This window comes from Rhopalosiphum padi, chromosome 2 (assembly GCF_020882245.1).
Source record: "Rhopalosiphum padi isolate XX-2018 chromosome 2, ASM2088224v1, whole genome shotgun sequence".
Lineage (NCBI taxonomy): Eukaryota > Metazoa > Arthropoda > Insecta > Hemiptera > Aphididae > Rhopalosiphum > Rhopalosiphum padi.
The window spans coordinates 71445153-71460064 of NC_083598.1; the positions used below are offsets into that span (position 1 = coordinate 71445153).

Consider the following 14912-nt stretch of genomic DNA (forward strand, 5'->3'; position numbering starts at 1 on the left):
ATACTATCATTTATGTGTGCGACAACATGCTTTATAACTAAACTTGGCGTTCTTGATTGATTTTGCATCTTTATTTTACAATGAGTTATGACCAATGAAAATTATGTTTTTTGTGAAACTGGTAAACGGTAAAACAATGTACATTTAAAAAACTTTATTAATACAAATGAATCGGCATTTAGAGGGAATATTTATTATTTGTATTTGGTTTTTTTTACAATGATTCGAATTTCGAACACTAATTACGTTTTGTTAATTAATTTGGTTTTTATTTTTTACTAAGCGATTTAATGTAATATAACTATTATAACGGTATATTGTTAATTTAATATTGTTATACATTTGACATTTGAAATAGCTGGACAACGTTAAAGTGCCGAAACGTAGACTGACGACAACGACAGCTCGGTTCGGTAGCGCCGACCATAGTCGCCTTTGTTTTACTTAGGTACTTTATATAATTATAATTATTTTTAAACTTATAAAATATCATATTCAACAACAAAGTTATTTTAAATAAATATTCACATCAGTAAAAATACCGATTTTACATACCAATAATGATAATAATAATTTAATTACAATTCGTTGATAAAATGTATACCTATTCTATATTATGGAAATATAAACTTCTCTATTTATATAGGTTAACTATAAACAATTCTATATAATTTTAATAATAATAACTAATATTACAAAAAATGCATGTAATATGGTATGTAAAATAGCATATACACGTCATTTTTTGTAGGTATTTCTATTTTTATAATCTCGAAATAAGATTGCAGAGAATTTTGCATTTTATGATAAGTATTTTTTTTATCGTGTCCATTATAATATGTTTATTTCATCACGTGGCATATTATTATAACTCCTAGTTTAAGCACCTACTATTTTGTTTTATCTGCAGACATTTATAATCTTATATTTTGTTATAGTGGTCCAAATTCTAGCAATGGATACAACAATTATACACGTCCCTGATGTATTCTACCCATCGAATCTGTGAATACAGTGGATTCGGCCTTTAGTACATTGAACTCGCATCAGTAGCATATAGTATTGGAATTAATCGGTATAGAGGCTGTGTACGATGAAATGGCGTGTAATAATTATTATGTTCACCGTCAGCTACCAGTGTATAGCAAATACACTAATAATGCATTTAAATCTACACACACACACACACACATTATATTTTTCGGTAAAACTCGTCGTTTTTATTTTATTGGCTTACTGCTTACACGATCGAGAGCGGCGTAACTTAATCATTACATTAGAGTCTCATGCAATCGATATTTTCACCGAGTTATTCGCGTTATAATTATTATTGTCTCTGATTATTGGAATCCGCGCCCTATAGGCGAACATGCCAATTAATTAACTCCCACTGCGTAGGTACCTATAAAGATATCGACTGATTTAGTTTTAGCGCTATAGACTTGGCATTTTACTTCGGTTCTAAATTCCAATAAACGTTAAATAACTCGAATTTATCCTCAGTCTATTCTGTTGAAGCGCAGGTTTTCTACCCTATATGTATAGTAACCGTATTATATGTACGAGAGTGGTGTCTATACATTTTTTCTTGACATTTTAATGACGGCAATTTATAACATATCCGCGTTTTATTTGTTTGGCTTACGTATTATACTCAAACACATACACACGATCTATCCGCATTTAAGTGTATACTCTTATTACACATAGTATGACGTTATTTTTCTATTTATTCGACATGATAAATCATATTTAATTACCATGCGAATGAAAGTATTGTACACAAATCGGAATTATAAAGAAATTTTGTTCAACATATTATATTATACAAATACGTATTGTAAATATGTATAAATTATTTTTAAAATATAAATAAAACAACCGTCAATGTGAGTTAGAACTGTTATAAAACCTAATATTTTCATAACGTTTTTTCCGTGGGTCTTTAATATATTGTACTTTTTTCCACTTGACATGTAGCTCACCTCGACGCAAAAACAATGGCGCATCACTATTATTATAGAATCGAAATATATAGAAAAAAAAACACTGACTTATAGTAACTGAGTGATTCCGTTTCACAAACTTACATAATATTAAACGATTCGTGTTTCAAATATTATAGTTATGGGTTATTGATTGATATTGCAATCAACTTTCATGTAACTGTTTGAAAAAAAAATTGCAAATAAAATAAACCGTGAAGTGAACTGTATCAAATACCAACCTTCATTATAAATTATAATTATCATAATTTCAAAATTGAAATCCTTAAAAAATTTGAATAATTCAGATCTTAGTTATTGAGATGTTTGAATTTATAGATAAAATATCTTAACAATAATATTATCCCCTGTTCCAAATTTCATGACCTTATAAATGATAAAATTTCACATAATTTAAATTGTGTATTTAAAATTTACGTGATTTGTACACTTCTTATTTTTTCATTAGTAAATTTAACTAACAGATCCTAAAATTTAAAAACAGTTATGAATTTACAAAAAATGTTTCAAAAATACAACAATATAAGTATCATACTTCTTTAAATATATTTTTTAGTTGTTATATTTTTCATTATGCAACTTTTTACACTTATTCTGTTAAATAATTCATCTGTAAATGAAAAATTTAACTCGTATATTTAAATATTTTAAAATAAAATTGTGATTGACCAAACCAAACTATTATTTTCATTTTCAACATAATCCTAAATCCTAATTCTTCTACTCAAAAATATGTTCATTGTATACCATTGTTAAAAGTTATTAATAAGAAAACACAATTATATATAGTAAATACTCAATTCGGGTACAACCAAATTACGATTCAGTAATGTTAAATGAAATATATAATAAATATATAATATTTACGAAAAATATTAAAATTACTACACAAAATGGGAATTACCATATTATTATAAAAGAATTTGGAGACTGCTTGTGATAAATTTTCTCGAAAAAAAAATGCAGTACATTTATACCTATTCAATTGTCTTGTTTTAATTAATTTCATGTATAATACAACAACATATTAATTCAACATTGCTTTAACTATATTATGTTTTAAATAATCGATCGATGTTTTTTTTTTTACTTTTATAATAATAAGTACATAAATTATATAATAGACAAATGTACAAGAATCATTAAATGAAATAAAGATACTTAAACATAAAAAAGTAACAAATTCATTGGGCAAAACAATCTCGGATTATGCATTTATAGTGACTATATATTATGACTTAGTCACTTACTTACTACTAATTACTTTATTTTGAATTTTCTTTTAAAACAAATTGTTAACACAATAAAAATGATTATTTTTTAAACGTTCAACCGCTTGTGTCGTATATGCGCATTACTGCAATGCATACAACACTGTGTAGTGCATAACAATAAAATATTATAATAATAAACAATATAAGGTAAACGAACGAAAGCGTTCTTATTAAGTTCATATAAGACTATCACGCGCTTATATCGTGTAATGTTATTCTGCAGACATTGTATTGCAACCGATTATTCGTAAGTACAACCTAAACGATAATATAAAGGTCAGGCGGGTCAACATTGGACTGTTTGTTCTGGCGCATATTTGAATATATAATATGCAGCAGTCGATCAGTCAATCTACCGCAAGTATACGACGGGTTTATGGACCATCGTATAGCCGTTTGTGTTTTGTCTTTTTGGACTTCCGCGAGACTACGAGAAGTAAACGAAACAAATTAATAACGATAGTATACGCGATACCCATTGAATATAATCTAAAATAATTACAATAATTATAATAATGGTATTCTAGAAGATGTTCTGATGTTTCATAGGTATTATTATTATTTCGTAACACATAATATAATACACGTACACATATTATATCAAACAGGTGCCTATATTATAATAAAATAATATAACATAATATATTATACGTAAATATACAATACGTTAAATTCGACATTTAACACATACAAACACACACACACACATACACACATACACGCACATACAACACGCGTGTTAAATAATAATAATAATAATAATAATAATAATCGAAACGTTTATATTATAACGTAATGATGTATTGCAATAAATTAGTGTTCATGAAGTCTTATAGTCCCGCGTGTGCGCTGTTTCCGGTACCTCTCGCCAGCTTCCGTCGCCGTGGTTGACGGCCACCTGCTGGACGAGCTGTTTGGACGGCGCCTTGAGATCGTACGCCCATCCGATGCTGGAGAACATGTCTAACCACAGAGTGGTCGTGTTCAACAGGTATCCGCCGATCTCGGCTGCCCTGTAGTCCCACGGGAACACGTGATGATAGTTGTGCCAGCCCTCGCCCATAGCCACAATGGACACAATCGCGTTCTGAGCTGGTTGAATGCGCCTGTAAAATAGGTAAAAACGAAGACGGTAAGATTTGGTCAATCGAGCTGGCGTATGTTTATAATATTTCAATGCGTATTTTATTAATTGTATTCTTCCGTAAAGAGATACTTAAACACGACGTTATCGCAGTAAGCGTTTAGCATACGTTTGGCGAAATAGTTAAGCTTGTCAAAAACTCGGATAACGTTCAGTCTTAATCGGTAATTTATTTTAAACGTAATACGATACTGTGTATCGCGATAAATTGTTGTTTTTAATTAAAATAAATACGTTTTCGCGTATAATTGGAAGTAACGTTTTTTAAAACAAGAAAATCAACATAAAAAAGTAATTTGTCAACAACTTTTGCAGGGAGGTCAGGCTCGAGAGCCAATTTAGCCCTGTACTTTCTTTTTTTTTTCACCAAAATATACCCCCCAGAAGAGGACGCACATCCATATAGTGTACTATATACGAGTATACGCTTGTATATAGGGAGCACGATGGTTCCGTTTTATTTACTTGTCATACGGCTTGCTTCCCCAGATATGAGCCACGCTGTTGACGGACCACGTGAAGTTCAAGTTCAACACATATCGGACAATGGCCAGTGAACTGATGGCTTCCGTCCAGTTTTCATTCCACGCGTAAACCGGCACCAAAACGGGTATGATGAAACAGAACAACAACTTTAACAGTAAAAAGTGTCTGAAACAATAAAAATATAATAGATGAATTATTGTCACCGTCGTGTTTCTGTGATTGTACTGGTCGTAGTTGTAATATCATAACGTATCGTTGGCACTGTTTTGGCGTCATGGTCAGAAAATGCATTAATATAGAAAATTTAATACACTTTCGTCATATAAAACGTTCGTCTTGTGACAAATGTTTTAAATGTAATTTATCGCGTCGAACACTGATCGGCAATGAATTTTAATAATACAACACTTATAACATTACATCACCAATAATCTGCATTAGTAAATGAGTGTCTACCAGTCGATTACAAGATATTTTATTACACGTGTTGTGTTACACGCGTAGAGTACGGGTTCCACACCCGGTGATCGTTCCAGTATTAAAACATGTAAAGTATTTAAGAAAGTACCAATGTCTCATACGTTAGTGACCGCGTATTACCAAAACAATGTGTATGACACATATAACCGAAAGCTATCGATTTTTAAATTTAAATAATAATAAATATGTATTTTTACGCAGTACTTAATTTTAAATCAAAATCGTAAAATAGTTTTTTCGTTATTTTATAAATAACTGGCAATTTTAATATTCAGCGTTGGATTTGGTAAACTTAAGCAATATTTGGGTCCTTTCCAAAAACTCTTATTATGACACACTCCTCTTAAAGACGCGTATGAAACATAAAAATTCGATTAAATTATAAAAGGAACTTAATAAATGTATGATATGATAATAATAATTACGATAGTTGTACGAATCATAAAAAAAAATAAAAAGACTAAGCAATATACATTGTTATATCTTTAAATAAATAAAAAAGAAATAGTTGGAAAACAATTTATATGGAAACCCGAGTCCAAAACTACGAAAACAAAAACATTTGTACCTCGATAAAGAGAATTGTTTAGAAACACCGAAGGTAGTTTAATATTACAGTGTTAGGCAGCAGCAATCATACAGACGTCCAAAATACGCGTTACGGCAGACGTATTGTTCAACACGCGTTCTTGAACAAACACAAATATTTTATTTGTTATAAACCTTTTTTTAAAAAAGGGACAATCACACCGCTGCGTACTACGATCGGGAATAAACTCCGCGTGCATTTTTTGTGCATTGACTTGCGCAACTGTGGACCATTGTCAGACGTTTTATTGTCTTACGCACTTGGAAAACCAATACTTATCATTATTACTATTATTATTATTATTACTGTGCGATACAGACGACAGTCGGATGTCAAATAGGACGTACACGATGTGCATCCACTACCCGCAACTATTAATTTTATAATTTTATATATTATAAAATCAATGCGACGACTGAACGATATTATACGTAATAATATATGGCGTATCCGTCGTATCTACCGTCGTCTGCGTAAAACGTGCCGCCGGAGAAACACTGTCTTAAACACTCGTCTCCTAATAATATCAATACATCGAGTACGCACTTGGTGTGAAACTGCACGAGTGGATCGTTATCGATGTCGGACATGTCGATGGTCTTGCCCCGTCTGTACACTTCGGGGTGTTTGCGTTGCATCAGCCAGCCGACGTGTGAAAAGAAAAAACCCCTGTTGGCGTTGTGTGGATCGGCGTCGGTCTCGCTGAACTTGTGATGCACCCGGTGATCGCGAACCCAATCCGGTATGTCGTTCTGCGGGCAAAGAAGATTTTATTAAATTCGAGAATGTACAATACATAGACGTACCTACATTTGCAGCATTGCAGTGTTATACGTTAATTATAATGAGTCATGATATGTTATATAATTTAACCCGTTGTGGGTGCATTTGATCGTCGAGGTCAGTAAACAGTAGTGTGGTGACATTTCAAGGCATATTGTGCGTTTTTTATCCGTTTCCCACTGGTAAAATCGTATTAGGTACCTATTCGTTAATATTATTATTATGCTTAAAATCTATAGGATGGGAAAATCACTACACGCAGGAACCGCGCGTCAAACGAGAATTAATTATAAGAAATTATTTTCTTCGGAGAAAACCATAAAAATATTATTATAAAACGGAAATTATTATGGTTTCGATTTGAGTTTGGACCGTTTGATTTTGTAAAACCTAATTCTCTGCGAGTCGATTTGGTTTGAATATATTTAATAATCTTTTTGGTGAATTGAAGTCGATTCTGAGTAACTAAATTCACATTTCAATGTTGAATAAAACACATTTGATTAGTATAAGCTATAAACTATTTAGCTGGCAAACGTGTAAAGACGAATAAACGATCATTAAACACTTGACAATTTCAATGTTTAACTAATGTATAACATTAATGTCAGTATAGCATACCTGTCCCGATACTGTGTAACACAATATGAGTATTAGTTGCAGTGGTAATTTCGCTTTGAACGATCTATGAGTGAAATATCGATGTGCGCCGCCGGTAACTCCAAATCCACCAATACCTCCGACTATAAAAGCTGCGCCACAAATAAGAATTAAACAATGAAAGTTGAAAAATGTCATCACTCGGAAAAAATCGATTTTCCGCTTGTTTGGGGACAATGTATAATATATAATTTGTAGGTATATAAGATATTTTATCTGCATTATATCTAATAAAATTTAATCTTATGTAAATGTCATAAATGTATTCACTAAATAACTAATGGGCGGATGCCCATAAATTGTTTGTTCAAAATCGTATCCTGAGGTAAGAATCACAGTTTTGTTGAAAAATCAAATTTGCGCAATAAAAGTAAAATACCTTTGACTGTGTAACATCCAATTTTAGTTTGTTGTTATTTTAAAGTTTTAATTTTATTTAAATCAGTATTATTTCAATTTTTTTTTAGGATTTTTTTAACAAATTGCCTATAGCAAACCCCTTAATGAGTAACTTTTTAAATAAACCGTGCTTCATGGAAACAATTTCTTTCGTTTTAGGCAACATTTAAATAAAACTTTATTAATACATTTACATTCAAATTCATCTCTTAAATTTTTAACATCATTAATATTTTCCTTTAAAATTACTTTTATACTTTATCCCATTTCCTATATATAGCTACGACCAGATTAGACCCCACTCTCTGTCACTAAAGCAATATGAAACAAATAAAACATTTCAGTTTTTGTCACGAATAAAAACGTTCTTCTTCTCATATTATTAAACCCAAGTATATCCCATATTGACAGTCGTGTTTATTAAAAAGTGAACCCGAATGCATACACCAGCTAGCTAAGTTATTAAATAATATAATATATTAAATCCAGATACAAACGCAATCGTCGGATAAAAACAAGCAAGTCAGTAAGAATTAAAGTACCAGAAACATTTAAGTTATACTTTTTAAAGTTTTAATCTTAGCTTTTTTTTCAATAGATATTTCAAAATAAAATTGTTTTGTTATTAATACAACATTTTTAAATATATTTTAATATTATTTCGTATTTAATTCAAATTTTAGTTAATTATATGAACAATTTATTTACGGTTTAAAATTTAAAAAAATATGAAGATAAATACGTAAAAATAAAATATTCTTAATACTTATATTATATCTAATCTTTACACTTAAAAATGTATCATAACATTTACATAGAATATATTATATGCTTCAAACAAACTATACACATTTGTTCGATTTCGATTGATCAAACATTTTACAAAACCATTATTTAAAATGCAATTATACTTTGTGAAGAAATCTTATTGAATATCTAAACTCTAAAAGATATTGAATTGTATGCGCCTAATTAATCATTCCATTTTTTTTTGGCTTGGATTCGATTTTAAAATTAATGATTATTATTAAAATTATTTTAGATTTGAAAAACAATTTAATTATTGAAATACATGCCAATTGAACTAAACAAAACTAACAAAAAGAAAATAACGATAACCTAACATTTAATATTAGTACCTATACATTACAATCTATAGGCTTAGAAGTTAAAACTGTTTATTTTCTATAGTGTTAACTTGTTTAGTGTTTACATAAATGCATCATTTTAGATTTGGTTAGGTTACATCGTTAATGTATGAATACTATGAACATTATAATTATATCATTTATATTTTAACACGTCTTTAAAATTGAACGCTTATGCTGCTCACTGCACGTGACAATTATTATTCTGCGTACGGTATGTTCGAAACATACACTAAGTAGTATTTGATAAGTTATCTGGCTAAAACAACTATATCTCTTTATCTCATCTCAATTAATAAACTAATTTTCTAAAAATGTATAATTACATCTCATTTTGATTAATTTATTTAAGTGTTCCCGAATATAACATTTATATATAATGTAGGGAGAAATTGAATGTAAATAATAAAATAATATAGAGAGTAATATATTGTAGCGTGCCAATAATCTCTGTGGATTCGACTGATTCAAGTCGTGGACTCGTAATGGTTAATGGTAAGTCAATTGCAATTTAAAATAGTTCGTTTATTTAATTTGACTCAAGTATAACAGGTGTATGTAAAAGCGTGAGGTGTGAAGGTTACAAAATCATTGATAAACGAATATTTGGTAGTAATTTGCTCATGATTAGTAAGGAATGTTCTGGAGGAAATAATGAAATGCAATTATACTAAGCTCACATAAATCATATAGTATGCACCTTACACACGCACGCGCACACACACACACAAACACGAGTGTACGTACTACATATGCCTAAATATCATTTTGCGCATTTTAGTTTTCAAATCTGTCTGCCGTACCGTACATAGTATATTGTAGTACATATAGAAAATTACGACAATATGTAAATTCTGAAAGAAAAGTACTTAATTTTTTGGTTTTGCAATATTATTATTTCCAATAGAACAACCAGAGTCTAGAAAAAAGCTTGTTTTCATTATAATGTTAATCGGCTTGACGAAACAGTTATGTTCCGGAAAGCACATTAACAAAATCATATTTAAATTGTTTGTTTAAACTAATAGTAATAAAGAAACAAAAATACAATAATTAAGAAATATATTGATTTGTATGCGTTTAAAATAAAAAACAAAAAATTTAAAATATCTATCATATTATAATTTAAATAGAAACTTTTTTTGTCTTAGTCTAGATAAAATACAAATTTTATTCTCATTTATTTCTATATAATTTTCTATAAAAATATCATTAGATTAAAATTATTATATTTTTTTGTGGGCTCACATCGAATGGTCTGAACGTGCATGTTTTTTAACCTACGCTGCCTATTGATTTGAAATGCAAATACACGAATTGTGACAAATATATAATAAATCTAAAGGGCCATTAAAAACAAATAATTCAAATTTATTTCATTGACCTCATGGAAAATTTATCTTTAAATTAAGTATTGTATAATACCTAATTATTACTGCTAATACCGTAATATTTTTGTATAAATAGTTTTTAAATAAATAAATGTTTATGAGTTATGATTTTGACATACCATATATGCAACTGTAAACAAAATATTTCCACCAGTAAACTGAACAATGCAACAGGAATTTATAATACTACCACAGGTGTTAGGTATAAACATTAAGACCACATAAGGTATACCACATATATTATAATATCACATGAACAAAATTATTATTTTGAATAACACTTGACTTCTTATAATGTGAACCTTTATTTTAGACGATATTATATATTGAACCGAAAATGTAACTATTTAATTAGCCCAATTTAAAATAATCCAGTCTAATCAGTATTCTAAATATAGGTCAATTTTTCTCGGGAGTAATCTAATTAAGTATAATATACGCTTGAAGATAAACCACACAGAGAAGTGTATCGTATATAGAAGAAATCAAGACCTTCAAATCTACCCGGGCAAATTATATCGCAGTTTTGACCGGGCTCGGGACGGAATTGACTTTCTAAGACACATGACTGTCAAATTCAGTATCACAACGCGCCGCTTTAGAATACGCCGAGGTCCGGGGCGAAGCGAAACGAGTGCATATACACAGACATTCTCTGCACTCGTTGTCTCTGTCACCCGTCCAACATTTTTATTTTACATAATTTACTCTCTCGCGTGATTATATTAAATCATTGTAGGTTGTACTCACCCCATAAGTAAGTCTGAGATTTCGTCGTGAAGAAGTAGTTGCAAAAACAATAGACGGACGCGACGTGTAACAAAGTGATGAACACGACGTTTGTCCATATGATCTCCTGTTTGCTAACAGGTGACTGTGACTGTTCTTCGTCGTAACTGGTCGTCTTCTGTTCTTTTCGCACGTTTTTCAACAGGTCCATTTCCTGTTGTAACATATCGGACTCTGTTATGGTCGTCGTCTTCGCGCCCATCTGGACCATGGTGGAAATCTGCCCTGAATAAAATATAATAATAATAAAAAAACATTTATTTCGGCCATTGTCTATATATGTATCTAATAAATATTATAAACAACACATATTCTTATTATTATATTATAATATAGGTTGGTGTACATGTTTTTTCTTCTCTTTTTTCGCTATTTCGCCGCGTTACGTGCGCATGCCTCCATATACATAATAGAGAGAAATTACGCGAAAAAAAAGTGCCACTACAAAAGAGAAATACAAAATGGACACATAGTACGCAATAAATATAATGTATAACAATATTCGTTCATTATGAAACGCTTTTCTATGCCGCGCTACGTCATAGACTGCGATATAATTATAATATTATAACGGTCGTTCCACAATACGATGCAGTACAACAATACTTATGTAATAAAATAATATATATATATATATATATACATAATAATAGAAGTAATAGGTATATTATATGTTGACGCAATCGTATACGCTCAACACGACACGAAACTCGAACGCCGATTTTTTTTTTCTTTTTCGCTATCGCTCAGTTTTTCTGGCGAAACGACGACGGTGGCTGCGGCTAATAAATCCGATTCTTAACGCTTGTGAAATTAATTTTTCTGAATGGACCGGCACGAGACGCGAAAGCGGCGGCGACTGCGTTTCGCGAAAATCAAATGGTACCTAACGCTGAGCGTAACGCAATACGAATTCGAATGCGACGCGCTATAATGGCACTGTGCATACACGGGATTCCGCAACAATAACAATATACGTATCGTTTTTGCGAATTCTATTGACTTTTCGCGTTTCTCGAGTTTTTGTTTGTATAAACACGCGGCCGTCCGATCTATCGGCCGTCGTCTTTTCTCGGGACTCGCGCGCCCGAGTTGATGTTTTAAAGGTTTACGCGTATCATAATCGTTCGTCCTCAACTGTGGTATGCGTGCGCGTGCGGTGGTATTATATGTGTATGGAATTTCGACGTTTCTGTCCGTCGCAATAATATTAATAATAATATAATCGTATCGATGCGTTTGCTTAATTTTTATTATTTTTTTTTTCATAATTATACCTATGTATATTGCGAGTACTGATCCAATAATTAACTCTGCGTACGACTTAGCCAATAACACTGAGGACGATTTCCGACGTTTCAATACATTTGAATATTGTGTTTATTACACAACGTTGTGCATTATAGCCGTAAAAATAAATAATAATGATGCAATTTTTTTTTTCAACATAAATTCTTTACTACCTCAGCAATTTTAGTAGCTAAAATCCTGTCTAAACGACTCGACAAGGAAAACGAAAAAAAAAAAAATCGCTATTCAATTAGATTGTTGTCGACTATTAACGACTGAATATCACACTGCAGCGTGACACAAATATTGCACTGAATTATTAAACTATTTTTTTTTTTTTTTATCTCGTGTTGATATTAACACAGTTAATCAGAAATCTAAAATTCCTTTTTAATCTGAAGTATTCGTAAAAATATTAACTATAAAACCAAGATTTTTTTTTTTTATGAACATGCCTATTGTAATATTAAAACACAAATTAGATCACTGACGATAATTAAACAAATTATAAGAATTTATGAGCATTTAATATATCGCTGACTAAAACTAATTAGGTATTTCAGTCATATAACTATATAGGTATAATTAATTCATTAAGCAGAGCAAACGCGTACTAAAAAACAATAATATTACAAGTTACTCGTTCGTACTAAGGAATTTAACATATGAGACAATTCCTATGTTTATTAATTAGTTAAAAAAGACGAGATATTTTTTAAGCGGTTATATTGATAAATCAATATTGATATCCAAATGGTGAAATAGAAATATGACATTATATACACCGATAATTTTCTCATACATAGTTTATTATAAATTTAATATCATAAGTAAGCTATACATAACAATAATATTAGCAAGCTACAGTTTTCTGGGCATTTAGCGCTGCAAGAAAACTGCTGGAGTATAATAAATAATTATTTTTTATTTTATTTGTAAAAAAATTGTCCATAAATCAGTTAGGCAGAGGGGAAACGTTTGTGATGAATTTTATTCTAAAATACAAAAAACCAAACTTAACAATAGTATTTAAAATAAAAATTAGGTATCACTTTAATCTGCACTAGTACTAAGACTTATGTTATAATATGCAGTATAAAATAGTCAATAAAACGTATAATACAAATATCACGTACAATGAAATCACCAATAATTTCCAAAACTATATTCATTAAGTCAAAATAAAGCAATATTTAAGTTTTGAAATAAATTGAGTGAAAAATCTGTTACTTTCCATGTAGATAAGCTGTTTAATCATTTTTATTTTTCTTACTCTCAAATTAATGTATAGCATTTTTAATAGATTTAAAATTTTTTCGCCATAAATTGACTATAGTCGAAATTATTAAAGTTTGGAATTGAAATCATCAGAGTAATATTATGTCGCATATCTACCTACATTACTTCCTTTTAAATTTACCAGAAACATGAATTTTTCGTTTTAATAAATATTTAAAACATGCAGTAATATGCATACGGTATACTTAAATAAAAATATATATTTAATTTATTCAATATAATGTAGGTAATACATTTATCCGATAACTGAACATGGCTACCTAATTTTGTAAAAGACAAGGTAAAAAACATATAAATGCATATAAATCCTATCTCTATTTTATTCTATCCTATATTATCCTTTTCAAAAACACTTTTTTATCAGAGTAGATAATGCTGAAAATTTAAAAATAACTAATGCAAATGTCGAAAGATTTTATATAACCTCATGTCCTTATTTAATTGTGTGTAAGTGTAACCTTTATGTAACCTTTATTTCTTGTAGAATTATGTATGCTAAACGTACCATCGAACAAATTTTTAATACTTAGTAAGTTGTACAACGTTGGGCATAGATCAAAATAGTCAAAATAGTCAATGTAACAAAAATGTTTGTTTAAATTAATAATAGAAAATAATTTCCAATAACATTTCGTTGATAAATGAAGCTTTAGGTTGCATCTAAATAAATAAAAATTATATTTTAGAAAAAATTTAAGTGAATTACTACAAAATTGACTATTTGGCGAGTAAAAACTCAAATATTAAAGACAGCACCCAATTCATTGTTGATGAAATCATTTTTAAATTTGTCTACAACTCGTGTTTTAATTTTTAATTACATTTGACACAAGTCTAAAGTAATTTTAATAATAAAATATTAATTATTATAATAATAAAATGATTGTTATAAATATTTTATATTATAATATGCAATAATATATACGACAATAAATCGTTATGTTTGTTACTTACCCAAGCAACAAATGCCAAAACGATAATAATATGAAATATGGTGTGACGTATGTAGACTACCACCGTAGTCTCTTCGTCGGTGACTCCTGCAGCAACTACGCGATTTTTCATTGAATTTTCGGTGAGCTAGCTAGTCGTGGTTAACTCAGCCCCACTACAATGCGTCATGTTCGATGAAGAAGAAATGCTATTTAACAAGCAAACACCTAGGACCTAATTC

General features: G+C 29.9%; 1 protein-coding gene across 2 annotated transcripts; it reads right to left on the reverse strand.

Moving 5' to 3' along the window:
- Positions 1 to 3873: 3873 nt before the first annotated feature.
- On the reverse strand, positions 3874 to 14849 carry LOC132920882 (acyl-CoA Delta-9 desaturase-like). Of its 2 annotated transcripts, none has more exons than XM_060983605.1 (6): positions 14693 to 14849; positions 11111 to 11369; positions 7384 to 7514; positions 6526 to 6731; positions 4890 to 5075; positions 3874 to 4386 (listed from the first exon to the last, which is right to left on the reverse strand). In XM_060983605.1, exons 1-6 carry the CDS (start codon positions 14801 to 14803, stop codon positions 4101 to 4103), a joined length of 1179 nt encoding a protein of 392 aa, XP_060839588.1. In that variant the 5' UTR covers positions 14804 to 14849; the 3' UTR covers positions 3874 to 4100. The 2 variants fall into 2 exon arrangements, with proteins under 2 accessions (XP_060839588.1, XP_060839589.1); XM_060983606.1 differs by having other exon boundaries at positions 11111 to 11374; positions 14693 to 14832.
- Between the last annotated feature and the right edge of the window lie 63 nt (positions 14850 to 14912).

Bases quoted from the DNA above. Each gene is read 5' to 3' on its own strand.
- LOC132920882 (XM_060983605.1), bottom strand. From the start codon at position 14,803: ATGAAAAATCGCGTAGTTGCTGCAGGAGTCACCGACGAAGAGACTACG. The intron at 7,515-11,110 runs GTGAGTACAACC...TTTGTGGCGCAG, and splicing joins ATCTCAGACTTACTTATGGG to CTTTTATAGTCGGAGGTATT. The intron at 6,732-7,383 runs GTATGCTATACT...CTTTGCCCGCAG, and splicing joins GTTACACAGTATCGGGACAG to AACGACATACCGGATTGGGT.